General features: G+C 35.8%; 1 protein-coding gene across 3 annotated transcripts in view; it reads right to left on the reverse strand.

The window, feature by feature from the left end:
* Positions 1-4,872: 4,872 nt before the first annotated feature.
* LYRM7 (LYR motif containing 7) overlaps positions 4,873-14,564 on the reverse strand; it is a 30,429-nt gene continuing 20,737 nt past the window's right edge. For all 3 annotated transcript variants that reach the window (XR_011525624.1, XM_070571251.1, XM_070571252.1), the window contains one exon: positions 4,873-6,909. Coding sequence is in view for 2 of the 3 variants with exons in the window: in XM_070571251.1 (XP_070427352.1) it covers positions 6,839-6,909 (71 nt within the window). In the remaining variant the exon portion in view is untranslated. The remainder of the gene's footprint in view (positions 6,910-14,564) is intronic.

A 14,564-nucleotide genomic window follows, 5' to 3' on the forward strand; every position in this document is an offset into this window, starting at 1 on the left:
TACAGTAGTTCGAGTAAGATTTATTTATAAAGGGACTAGTTACAAAACTGTGCATGTAGGGGAACTGACATGGATAGTAGCAGATAAATTGTTGCTACCCGACTTGAGAAGGGGAGGGAAGCTCTTACCTAAACTAGAAGGAAAGAATCACCTTGAGAGAAACTCTGATTGAGGGATATACTGCCAGCCTGAGGTAACTTTTTAGGAATAGAGCCAGGAAAATAAACACCTGCCTTCACTCTCCTCCCTCCTTCTGAAAATCAGAGGTACAGGAGCTACTTGGGCTGCTTCATACAGATCAGTCTCGCCAGAGAAGGCTGAGAGCAGGGTTAAGAACAGGTGGCGTGGATCTAAAATCACACACAGAAGGTGAAGCAGGTATTTTTGTTACTTTGGTTCATATGGATGAATACAATGAGAACTAAGAATTGACCTTCGGACTCATCAAGTAGAGGTCAGTAGTAACTGGAACAAGAAGGGCTTCAGTGGAGCGGCTGGGATTAGATCTTGATTGGGGTCTGTACAAGAGAGAATGGGGAGAGAAGTGAAGGCAGTAAGTACAGAAACCTCTTAGAACAAAGAGGAGCAGAGAAAGGGTACTGAACCTGGGAGGCTAGGGGGGTTCAAGAAGGTTTTTTTTAATATGCGAAATATTTCAGAATGGTGAATGCTGCTGAGAATAATCTAGTGGAGAGAGGGAAAAGAAGATTTAGCAGGAGAGGGATAATTGCAGGAGCAAAGTCCTTGAATAGCTAACAGGGTTAGACTGATTCCAATATATAGTAACCTGGGATATGAGCAAAGGTGCTTTATATGTAATCAGAAAAAGGACGGGCTATTCAATAAATGTTGCTGAGGCAAATTGTTTTCCCATTAAAAAAAAGATAAAATGAGACCCCTTCCTCACATCATAATAAAAATAAATTCTAGGTGGTTTAAAGGCCTGAAAATAAAAAGCAAAACTTCAACGTTCAGAGGAAAATGTATTAGAACATTTTTATGACTGTGGAGTAGAAAAGAATTTCTTAAAAATTAACAAAATTAACAAAGGCAAAATTAACAACAAAAAAGATTTTTAAACATGGATACACTAAAATAAACTCCCGTATTACAGGTTTATCATAAAAGACAAGTCACGTATTAGAAGAAGACATCTGCATCACAGACAACCAACACAGGATTAGTATCCAGAATATGTAAAGGATTAGTAAGAAAAAGCCAGACAGCCCAATAGAGAAAAGTGGACAAAGGCTATGAACACACATTCATAAGAGAAACTGTGATGACAAGATGACCTACCTCCCAGCAATCCAGAAATGCAAATTAAAGCAATGTGATACCATTTCATATCCATCAGCTTGATAAAGATGAGAAAAGTCATACATAAAAATAACTGTGAGGATATGGAGAAATGGGACCTCTCACACAGTGTTGATTGGAGTGTAAACTGGTACAACTGCGTTAAAGAACAATTAAAAAATTTTCATGTGGGGCCGGCCCACCAGCTTGGTAGCACAGTGATTACGTTTGCATGTTCCGCTTCAGCGGCCCAGGGTTCACAGGTTCTGATCCTGGGCACAGAGCTAGCACCACTTGTCAAGCCACACTGTGGCAGCATCCCACGTGAAAAATAGTGGCAGATTGCCATAGATGTTAGGTTAGCAACAATCTTCCTCAAGGAAAAAGAGGAAGATTGGCAGTAGATGTTAGCTCAGGGCCAATCTTCCACACATTAAAAAAAAACTCCTAAGAGAGTTGAATATGTACATACCCTATGACTTAACAGTTCTGCTTCTTGGTATTTATCCAAATAAACTTTTATATGGGTGCAAGAATCCACGTACTGGGATTTTTAGTAAATCTGTTTGTAATATCAAAAAATGAAACAATATTGTTCATCAAGAGACATGGATAAACAAACAAGTTTTTTCTTACAGTGGAATAAGATGTAAAATGGAAAGATCTAGACATTTATGCAACAATATAAATAAGTCTCTAAAACCTAATGTATGATGAAGTGTAAGCTGCAATACCTGAAACTAATAGGATAGTATATGTCAATTACACTTCAATTAAAAAAAAAAATAAGTTGCAGAATGCATGGAGCATAACACCATTCATTTGCATTTTAAAACCACAAAACAATACTATACAGTTGCCTCTCCATATCTGGGTATCTGCAGGGGATTGGTTCCAGGACCCCTCATGGATACCAAAATCCACAGATGCTCAAATCCCTTACATAAAAGGGTGTAGAATTTGCATATAACCTATGCATATCCTCCCATACTTTAAATCACCTCTAGTTTACTTATAATACCCAATACGCTGTGCATGCTATGTAAATACTTGTTATGCTGTATTGTCTAGGGAATAATGACAAGGAAAAAAGTCTGTACATGTTCAGTACAGACACGATCACTGTAGGCCTTTCGATCCGAGATTGGCTGAATCCACAGAAGCAGAACCTGAGGATATGGAGGGCTGACTGTATATTGTTTTGAATACATATACATTTGGTAAAAGTACAAAAACAAGTATGGGAATGATATCCACCAACTATAAAACAGCCATCATCCTTGGATTTTAGCTTCATAAGATTTTATAACTTGAAAGAGATCTTTAAACAAATAACAGGAAAATATAACATCTGTCAAATGTGAGAATTAGGTTCATGAGTGTCTTATATACTATTTATAATATTAGAAATATTGCATAATTAAAAATTTTAAATAAAAAATCACTAGTAGCTTAGGTACTGTCCTTTAAAAATTATATGTTGAGGGGCCAGCCCTGTGGCCAAGTGATTGGGTTCATGCACTCTGCTTTGGTGGCCCAGGGTTTTGCTGGTTTGGATCCTGGGCATGGTCATGGCACTGCTCATCAGGCTGTTCTGAGGTAGCATTCCACATGGCACAGCCACAAGGACCTACAACTGGAACACACAACTATGTACTGGGGAGCTTTGGGGAGAAGGAGTAAAAAAAAAAAAAGAATGCTTCAGCATTTAAAAAAATATATATATACACATATGTTGAAGGGCTGCCTGGTGGCATACTGGTTAGGTTCATGTGCTCCTTTGGAGGCCCAGGGTTCACGGATTCGGATCCTGGGCGTGGACCTACATACTGCTCACCAAGCCATGCTGTGGCGGCATCCTACATACAAAATAGGGGAAGATTGGCACAGATTTTAGTTCAGGGACAATCTTCCTTAAGCAAAAAGAAGATCAGCAACAGATGTTAGCTCAGTGCCAATCTTCCTCACCAAAAAAAAATCTCTTATATATTGACATACTCACTGTAAACAATATTTAAATACGCAGGTGTTATCAGAATAAAAGTCCTCAATCTACTGGTCCCCTTGCCAATCTTATTTTCCTCCCTAACTACTAACATTTATCATGTATTATTTCTATGCATTTCTATGTACATATGCATATATGTGTGCAAAAATAGTTCTTTTGTATGAAGTAATTGTAGAGAACATATATTCTGTGACTTGCTTCTTTCACTTGACAGTATATATATTTTGTATCATTCTTTTCAACTCCTGCATAATATCCCAGAATATGAATGAACCACATTTTAATTGTTCCCCTAAATTTGTAAATTTAGGCTGTTTTCAATTTTTTAAAATTACAAAAATGCTATAGAAATTTCTGTACATATATCTAAGCGTACATTTATTTGTATTCTTGTGAGCCTTTAAGATATAGACTGAATAGTATGTTTATTTTAAACTTTGATACTGTCAACTTTTCTTTCAAAAAGGTTGTAGAACTTAGATTCCTTTCTGAAGTAGAGTGAGTGCCCATTTCCTCACACCCTTACACCATTACATAGATTGGATATGATCAGTTTCTTTAACTTTTGTAAATTTGATGAACAAAAATGTTTCATTTTGTTTTAATTTACATTTCTCTGATCAATAGACAGGCTTAGTATTTCTTCTTTTGTGAACTTCTTATTTATATCATTTTTCCATTGAGTTTTATCTTTTGCTAACTGAGTCATAGGAATACCTTAACTGTTTTAATCATTATGCAGGCAGCAAATATTTTCTCTAAACTGTATTTATGGTAGTTTTCACAGAATACAGAAGTTTTATATCTTTATGTAGACATATCCATCAATCTGTTGGGATTTTGATAGATTACATTTTAAAAGAACTGTCACCTCCACAGTTGTCAATTGTCCCATCTAGGGACATAGCATGTCTTTCATTTTTAAGTTTTACAGTTTTTAAAAAAGTTTATTCCTATTTTATAGTTTTGTTTGTTATTATAAACAAGATCTTTTTTCCATGTCATTCTGATTGGTTATAGCTGATAAGTAGTAAAGTTATATTAATTTTGTATTCATCTACGTTTGCTTTAGAAAACTCTGCTTAAGAACTGGAATTTTCAGGGGCCAGCCCAGTGGCCGAGTGGTTAAGTTTGCGTGCTCCACTGCAGCAGCCCAGGGTTTCGCTGGTTCAGATCCTGGGCATGGACATGGCACCGCTTGTCAGGCCATGCTGAGGCAGTGTCCCACGTGCCATAAGTAGAAGGACCCACAACTAAAAAATACACAACTATGTACTGGGGGGATTTGGGGAGAAAAAGCAGAAAGGAAAAAAATAAAAAGACTGGCAACAGCTGTTAACTCAGATGCCAATCTTTAAAACACACACACACACACACACACACACACACACACACAAGAACTGGAATTTTCATTTCTTTGTTGACCTATGCCTTTGTGTTTGCAGTTAAATGATTTGTTTTGTCAATGAGCATAGAAATTCCACCTATTCTCGTTATCAGGTGCTTTTGGACACTGTATTGATGTTAAGAAATACAACTGCAGGCAAAATAAGAACCAACTTAAATACAATTTGACTGAAATCTTAATTTTAATGTTCTGAATTAGATGTTATGCAAACTCTGTCATATTCCCCTTAGCTTCAAATCTTCAGTGAAGGATTCTTCCCTACACATGCTTGCCAAATCTGATTCTCCTGCCATATGCCCTTTTCCAACTTCTGCCAAAAGATAGTTTTACAAAGTCCTGCTGAGCCTGAGCCTAGATATCTGCAATTAGAATTCATACCACCCACTTTTACGAGATTTCAATAGTCAAAGTGAAATGTTAGATGTGGGCAACTTTCTGTGGGAACATGGGAAGCCTTTTTTCTTTTTTTTACATAACTAGATAAAAAAGGTTTAATTAAATTTGACATTATACCTGAGAGAAGTTAGGTACTCAAATAATCATTCTCAAAATTTTATAAATAGTTTATAAAATAAACCCTACACAGATGTAGTAGTTTACTCTCTAGAATACTGACTCTCAACCTTTGTTTAGCAACAAGTCAAGCACTCATAAATTATTTTAAATGACTGAATGAAACTATTAAATAATTAGTTAAAATTCATTTGAAATACAAATATATGCTAGATAAGGATAGGGTGCCAAATCTTTCAAAATTTTGTGATAGTGAAGCCTATTGTTGATATGTTGATATATCATCTTTATTTTTATGTAGGTATAATTTCATATACATAATAAGAAATATATATGGGAGATGAAAAATTATGCAGCAAATCTTTGACATGTGTAATCCATTTCACAGACTACTAAACAATCTCCTCAAAAATATTAGAAGGCATGGAGGGTAGTCTCTGGTTTAATGTTAAGTGTACTACATCTAAATAATTTTGATAATTTTTGATCTCCTAAAATTATTTTTAAATATGACATTTTATATCCAGTATGGATATACCAATATGTTTTTCCAACAAATAAAGTTTTCATTGAGAATCTTGTAAAAATTAAAAACTCTGTCTCATCAAATGGGAGAACTGATCAGTGAATAGAGAGATGAGAGAGAACACACCGTTCACTGAAAAAAACACAATGGTAAAGATGCACAGATAAAAGAAAAACAAGAAGAATATTAAATATAATTTTATAATTCCTATCATTAGAGGGTAGAAAATCAAGCTATTTTGCAATACTGCCAATCTCATCAGGATGGGACACATGGAAGAAGAAAAGCCCTTTAAGTTTTATTGATTAAAACGAAGAGAATGCAGCCATATATTATATTTTCACAATAAAATCTAGCTGTGGTCTAAGTATAGCTAATTCTACTAAGGCTATATTATATAGTTTGGTCAAGGGCCAATATTTCCTAAAAAAATTAGGATTTCTTTATTCCACAGTGATCCTAGGTGACTGTGATATTTTATTCATCTAGCTTCAGAAAATTGGTTAAAAAATGTCTTTAAAGGAACACAGAAATACCATCTCTCTTTAAAAGGAAACTGTATAATCATTTGCTAGTACACAAATAATTTCAGTGTTTTAGGAAACAAAGGCCACCTTCTGTGAAGAGTTGGCACATATTGCAATTTTTAACCAATTTAATATTCTGGTAGCTAACCATCAATTTAATCTGATAATTTTAATCTAATAGTTTCATTTCACATGGGAGGAAAACCTACCAACTTGTCAAAACACCGCATTCTCAAATAGTTATGGTAAGACCAAAAAACTCACCAAGGTCAAAGAGAAGTAAATACGATACACCTCCCTAAACATTTATTTCACTTTATAAAGTTTGATTTTCAACGAAAATGAAATATCTTCTTACCTAATGTTCTTAAGAAATATTTAACTATGTTCTGCAGTTTTTGGCAATGTCCTTTTAACTTGAAATTTAATTATGAAATTGTAATTCACTCATTTTCAATATGCCAGTTCAGAGAAAAATATCTGTACTTCCAGGACTTTTGCCAGAGTTATATATTTTAAAATTAAAAATTACAAAGACTTGATTTTATCCAAAAAATTCACTGCTTCTGAGTTGGTGCATCGCAATATGGCACATTTTCTATAAGAAGGTCTTTCCTAGGGACCAATTCTGAAAGAAAAACAAAAAGAGAATAATTAACTTCATTATTATTAAAATACAACGCAAATACATTCACTTCCTCTTAAAATTTATAACTTTTAAATATTGAGTTTTAAGGTAAATCTTCCAGGGATATTTTTTTCAGTTAACTTCTAATGTGAAATCCTTGATTTTAAATGAAGACAGTTAATAGGATTCTCATTTCAGATCACATAAAAATATTCATGACCAACTTACTACTTTATTATTTATTTATTAAATATAAATAAATAACTGAACAGAATTCAGCTAAAGCACATTATCAGCCATCTGATTACAGATTACTGATAATTAAAACCGACAAGTGGAAAATTTGTTTGTACTACCTACTATATAAAAAGCAAGACCACTTTCCTAATTAAAGATTCCAAATTTCACAGAACAGTGGTCCTCAATGAGGGTGGTTTGGGCGGTCACACCAATTGAAGGATGCTACTGGAACTCAGTGGGCAGGAGCCAGGGATGTGTGGGACAGTCTGGTGCAGTGAAGAACTAACCCATCCAAAATGCCAATAGTGCACCATTGAGAAACAATGTTAAACAGCAACAACAACAAATGTTGAGTACTAGGTAAGATATCTTATTGGAGTCAACTGAGATAAAGCTCTTACATACAAAATTTTGAGAAGATACATGATTTCTCCTTTTTTCTCCAGAAGAGCTGAATCCTGGTGAACTGTCATGATCAAAAAATACTTATGGAGTGATGTTAGCATCATGGCGGAGTGAGTTGTCCCAGTAATCTTTCCCCTCCAATATACAATGAAAAGGACATTCATACTCCAACAGAGGACATCCAAACACAACACAAAAAACGTCAAAGAGACCCACACAGCCATACGATGGAGGGCAGAGAGACTGGAGGCCTCCTTGGAGGAAGTGGAACGGGGTAAGAGAAAACTTCACTCCCTCCCCTAAAGACTGCGATCTGGGACCACGTGAGGCCTCCAAAAGGGAAGGAATAGGGGAGAGGACATTCATTTGCGGGAACATCAAGGACTCCTGAGGCCCCTTGTAGCCTAGAGGGAAGCCCTCTACTGGGGTGAAAGCCTTCACGGGGGCTGACTTTATCAAGCCAACACCCCAGGAAAGAGGATAGTGAAAGCAGAGGGAAAAAACCCCAAGAGCATGCAGGACAAAGTGACCCTACCCCAACCCACTCAGCATGGCTCCAGCCCCTGGGGTTTCGGATGAAGGCAGAGGGCTCAGAATATGTGGCTCTTGACACCCACCACTGGCGATAGGTGGTAACTGTGACCAAATCACACTAGGATGTGAAAAAACAGAGCAACTCCTTCTAGCAATATCAAACATTATATTAGATCTCCAGACCAGAGAGAAAATGACAAGTACCCAGAAATCAGTCCTGAGGACACAGAATATGTAATCTAAATGACAAAGAATTCAAAAAAGCTATCATCAAAAAACTCAATGAGATAAAAGAGAATGTAGAGAAACAATTCAATGAGTTCAGGAACTACTTCACAAAAGAGACTGAAACTATAAAGAAGAATCAATCAGAAATATTAGAGATGAAAGACAGAATGGAAGAAATAAAACAAAATATGGATTGCCTGAACACTCAAGTGGACACCATAGAGAAGTATATCAGCATAATCAAAGATAGACATGTTTAAATGCTCCAGATAGAGAAGAGAGAACTAAGACTAAAAAGAAATGAAAAAAGTCTCCAAGAAATATCTGACTCAATTAGGAAATGCAACCTAAGAATTATAGGTATTAAAGAAGGAGAAGAGAAGGAGAATGGAGTAGAAAGCTTGTTCAAAGAAATAATAACAGAGAACTTCCTAAACCTAGGGAAGGAAATCCATGTGGAAGAGGCTGCTAGACCTCCTAAATATGTCAATGTAAAAACACCTACTGCAAGGCATATAGTAGTGAAACAGGCAAAACTGACTGACAAAGAGGGTATACTAAAGGCAGCAAGGGAGAAGAAAATAACATACAAAGGAACCTCTATCAGGCTTTCAGCTGATTTCTCTGCAGAAACTTTACAGGCTAGGAGAGACTGGAATGACATATTCAAATCTTTGAAGGACAAAAACTTTCAGCCAAGAACACTCTATCCAGCAAAAATATCCATCAGATATTATAGAGAAATAAAAACTTTCCCAGACAAACATAAGCTAAAGGAGTTCATAGCTATGAGACCCCCTTCCCCCTAAGAAATCCTCAAGAAGGCCCTCATACCTGAAAAAAAAAAAAGGGAGAAAGGAGTTAAAACGCACAAAGTAAGAAGATAAACAGGTAGACAGAATCAGAGCAGGACAGCAAATACTTAAGCATAGCATTAAAGACAAAGGGAAGGAAAACACCAAAAACAAAGATAATCTTGTCATTTTAACCACAAACTCACAATACAAGATGCCATAAGATGTGAGAAAAACAAATTAGGAGGAGAAGAGGAAAGGGACTGAATTGGTTTAGTCTAAGGAAATTAGAGGCCATCAGAAAAGGGACTTTCTTATCCACGAGATCTTGAATACAAACCTCAGGGTAATCACTAAACAAAATGCAGAACAGAGACACAAATAATAAATAAGGAGAAAACAAAGTAACACAACATAAAAAACTATATAGCTTGATTAGTAGACCAAAATACACAGGACGAGAAACAAAGGAAATGCAGGAGAACCAGAAAAAGAGTGATAAAATGGCTGTATTAAGCCCTCATATTGATAATCACCCTAAACGTAAATGGACTGGATTCTCCAATAAAAAGAGACAGAGTGGCGAGATGGATTAAAGAACAAGACCCAACAATATGTTGCCTCCAGGAAACATGCCTCTGCTCCAATGACAAACACAGGCTCAGAGTGGTGAAGGGATGGAAGACAATACTCCAAGCTAATGGCAAACAAAAGAAAGCAGGTGTCACAATACTTCTATCAGACAAAGTAAACTTCAAGATAAGACAGGTAAAGAGAGACAAAGAGGGGCAGTATATAATGATCAAAGGGACATTCCATCAAGAAGAAAGAACACATAAATATCTATGCACCCAACACAAGAGAACGAAAGTACCTAAAGCAACTATTAACAAACCTAAAAGATATTAATAATAACACAATAATAGTAGGGGACCTCAACATTCCACTCACATCAATGGACAGATCACCCAGACAGAAAATCAACAAGGAAACAGTGGAATTAAATGAAAAGCTAGACCAGTTGGACTTAACAGACATATATAGAACACTCCATCCCAAAACAGCAGAACACACATTATTCTCAAGTGTGCATGGAACATTCTCAAGAATAGACCATATGTTGGGAAACAAAGCAAGTCTCAATAAACTTAAGAAGATTGAAATAATAACAAGCATCTTTTCTGATCACAGTGCTATAAAACTAGAAATTAATTACAAGAAAAAAGCTGAGAAAAGGACAAAGATGTAGAGACTAAACAACATGGTATTGAACAAGCAATAGATCATTGAAAAAATTAAAGGAGAAATAAAAAAATATCTGGAGACAAACGAAAATGAAAACATACCATACCAACTCATATGGGATGAAGCAAAAGCCGTATTAGGAGGGAAATTCATTGCAATACAAGCTCACCTTAGCAAATAAGAAAAAGCCCAAATAAGCAATCTCAACTACACCTAATTGAATTAGAAAAAGAAGAATAAACAATGCCCAAAGTCAGCAGAAGGAGAGAAATAATAAAAATCACAGCAGAAATAAATGCTATTGAAACAAAAAAGGCAGTAGAAAGGATCAATGAAACAAAGAGCCGGTTCTTTGAGAAGATAAATAAAATTGACAATCCCCTAACCAGACTTACAAAGAAAAAAAGAGAGAAAGCTCAGATAAATAAAATTAGAAATGAAAGAGGAGAAATAACAATGGATACCACAGAAATATAACGATTATAAGAGAATAATATGAAAAACTATATGCCAACAAAATGGATAACCAAGAGGAAATGGATAAATTCTAAGACTCTTACAACCTCCTAAAGCTCAATCAAGAAGAAATACAGAATCTGAATAGACCAATCACAAGTAAAGAGATTGAAACAGTAATCAAAAGCATCCCAAAGATGAAAAGCCCAGGACCAGACAGCTTTGCTGGAGAATTCTACCAAACTTTCAGAGAGGATTTAACACCCATCCTTCTCAAGCTATTCCAAAAAATTAGGGAAGATGGAACGCCTCCTAACACATTCTATGAGGCCAACATCACTCTGATATCAAAGCCTGACAAGAACCACACAAAAAAGGAAAACTACAGGCCAATATCCCTGATGAAAATACAAGCAAAAACCCTTAACAAAATATTAGCAAACCAAATTCAATAATACATGAAAAGGATCATACATTATGATCAATTGAGATTTATTCCAGGGATGCAATGATGGTTCAACATCCACAAATCAATCAATGCGATACACCACATTAATGAAATGAAGGATAAAAACCATAGGATCAACTCAATAGATGCAGTAAAACCATTTGACAAAATTCAACATCCACTCATGACAAAAGCTCTCAACAAAGTGGGTATAGAGGGAACATACCTCAACATAATAAAGGCCATATATGACAAGCCCACAGCTAACATCATACTCAATGGTGAAAATCTGAAAACTTTTCCTTTAAGATGAGGAACAAGATAAGGATGCCAATTCTTACCACTTCTATTCAACACAGTACTAGAATTCCTAGCCAGAGCAATTAGGCAAGAAAAAGAAATAAAAGGCATCCAAGTCAGAACAGAAGAAGTAAAACTGTCTCTATTTGCAGACATGACCTTATATATAGAAAATCCTAAAGACTCCACCAAAAACCGCTAGAACTAATAAACAAATTCAGGAATGCTGCTGAATATAGAATCAATATACAAAATCAGTTGTTTCTGTACATTAGTAACAAACTATTAGAAAGAGAAATTAAGGAAAAAATTCCATTTACAATTGTATCAAACAGAATAAAATACCTAGCAATAAATTTAATCACAGAAGCAAAAGAGCTGTACACTGAAAACTATAAGACATTGATGAAAGAAACTGAAGACGACACAAATAAATGCAAAGATATCCTATGCTCATAGATTGGGTGAATTTACATTGTTGAAATGTTCCTACGACCAAAAGCAATCTACAGATTCAATATAATCTGTATCAAAATTCCAGGGGCCGGCCCAGTGGTGCAGCGGTGAAGTTTGCACGTTCCACTTCGGTGGCCCAGGGTTCACCAGTTTGGATCCCGGGTGTGGACACGGCACCGCTTGGTGAGCCATGTTGTGGCAGGCATCCCATATATAAAAAGTAGAGGAAGATAGGCATGCATGTTAGCTCAGGGCCAGTCTTCCTCAGCAAAAAGAGGAGGATTGGAGGCAGATGTTAGCCCAGGGCTAATCTTCCTAAAAAAAAAAAAAATTCCAAAGACATTTTTCACAGAAACAGAATAAATAATCCTAAAAGTTGTAGGGAACCACAAAAGACCCTGAGAAACCAAAGTAATCTTGAGAAAGAAGAAAAAAGCTGGAGGCATCACACTTCTTGATTTCAAACTACAGTACAAAGCTACAGTAATCAAAACATTATGGTATTAGCATAAAAACAGACACATAGATCAATGGAACAGAAAAGAGGGCCCAGCAATAAACCCACACATATATGGTCAATTAATTTACGATAAATTAGCCAAGAATTAAATGGGGGAAAGGACAGTCTATTCAATAAAAAGTTCTGGGAAAACTAGACAGCCTGGAGCAGAAGAATGAAAGTGGACCCCTACCTTACACCATACACAAAAATTAACTCAAATGGATTAAAGATTTGAACATAAGATCTGAAACCATAAAACTCCTAGAAGAAAACATAAGGGAGTAAGCTCCTTGAATTTGGTCTTGCCAATGGCTTTTTGGATTTGTCCCCAAAAGCAAAGGCAACAAAAGGAAACATAAACAAGTGAGACTAAATCAAACTAAAAAGCTTCTGCACAGCAAAGGAAATCATCAACAAAACGAAAAAGCAACCCATGGAATGGGAGAAAATATTTGCAAATCATGCATCTGATAAGGGGCTAATATCCAAAATATATAAAGAACTCATACAACTCAATAGAAAAAAACCAAACATTCTGATTACAAAATGGGCAGAGGATCTGAATAGACATTTTTCCAAAGAAGACATACAAATGGCCAACAGGTACACAAAAAAGTGCTCACATCATTAATTATGAGGGAAATGCAAATCAAAACCAGGGGGGCCATCATTTCACATCTGTTAGAGTGACTATTATCAAAAAGACAAGAAATAAACGTTGCCAAGGATGTGGAGGAAACAGAATCCTTGTGCATTGTTGGTGAGAATGTAAATTGCTAAGGCCACTATGGCCAGTATGGAGGCTCCTAAAAAAATTAAAAATAGAATTACCATACTATTCAGCAACTCCACTTCTAAGTATTTATCTGAAGAAAATGAAATCACTATCTCAAAAAGACACCTGTACTCTCATGTTCACTGCAGCATTACTTACAATAGGCAACACATCGAAACAACCTAAGTGTCCACTGACAGATGAATGGATAAAGAAAATGTGGTGTATACACACACACACACACACACAATGTATATAAAAGAAAGAAATGAAGGAAATATAAAAGAAAGAAACCCTGTCATTTGTGACAAAATGATGGACCTTGAGAGCATTATGATAAGTGAAATAAGTCAGACAGAGAAAGACATATATATGTGGAAACTAAAAAAAAAGGAAAACAAATAAAAAAACTGAACTCATAGATACAGAGAACAGACTGGTGGTTGCCCAACATGGGGGGTCGGAGAGTGGATGAAATGGGTGAAGGTGGTCAAAAGGTACACACTTCCAGTTTTAAGATAAAGAAGCCCTGGAGACGTAATGTACAGTATGGTGACTATAATTAAGAATATTGTATATTTGAAAGATGCTAAGACAATAAATCTTAAAACTTCTCATTATAAGAAAAAAAAATCAGAACTATGTATGGTCATGGATGTTAACTAAAAACTGTGGTAATCGTTTCACCATATGCACATATATAAAATCATTATCTTTTTTTTTTTTGAATGTCAAATTTTATTTATTTTTTTCTATTTATATATATTTTTTTATTAATGTTATGATAGATTACAAGCTTGTGAGATTTCAGTTGTACATTTTTGTTAGTCATGTTGTGGGTACACCACTTCCCCCTTCGTACCCTCCCCCCACCCCCCCTTTTCCCTGGTAACCACCGATCAGATCTCCTTCTCAATATACTAATTTCCACCTATGAGTGGAGTCATATAGAGATCGTCTTTCTCTGACTGACTTATTTCGCTTAACATAATGCCCTCGAGGTCCATCCACGTTGTTGTGAATGGGCCAATTTCGTCTTTTTTTATGGCTGAGTAGTATTCCATTGTGTATATATACCACATCTTCTTTATCCAGTCATCAGTTTCTGGGTATGTAGGCTGGTTCCACGTCTTGGCTATTGTAAATAATGCTGCGATGAACATAGGGGTGCAACGGACTCAAGATATCTGTTATCAGGTTCTTAGGATAGATACCCAGTAATGGGATGGCTGGGTCATAGGGTATTTCTATTTTTAACTTTTTGAGAAATCT

The sequence above is a fragment of the Equus przewalskii genome, chromosome 13 (genome assembly GCF_037783145.1).
Source record: "Equus przewalskii isolate Varuska chromosome 13, EquPr2, whole genome shotgun sequence".
Lineage (NCBI taxonomy): Eukaryota > Metazoa > Chordata > Mammalia > Perissodactyla > Equidae > Equus > Equus przewalskii.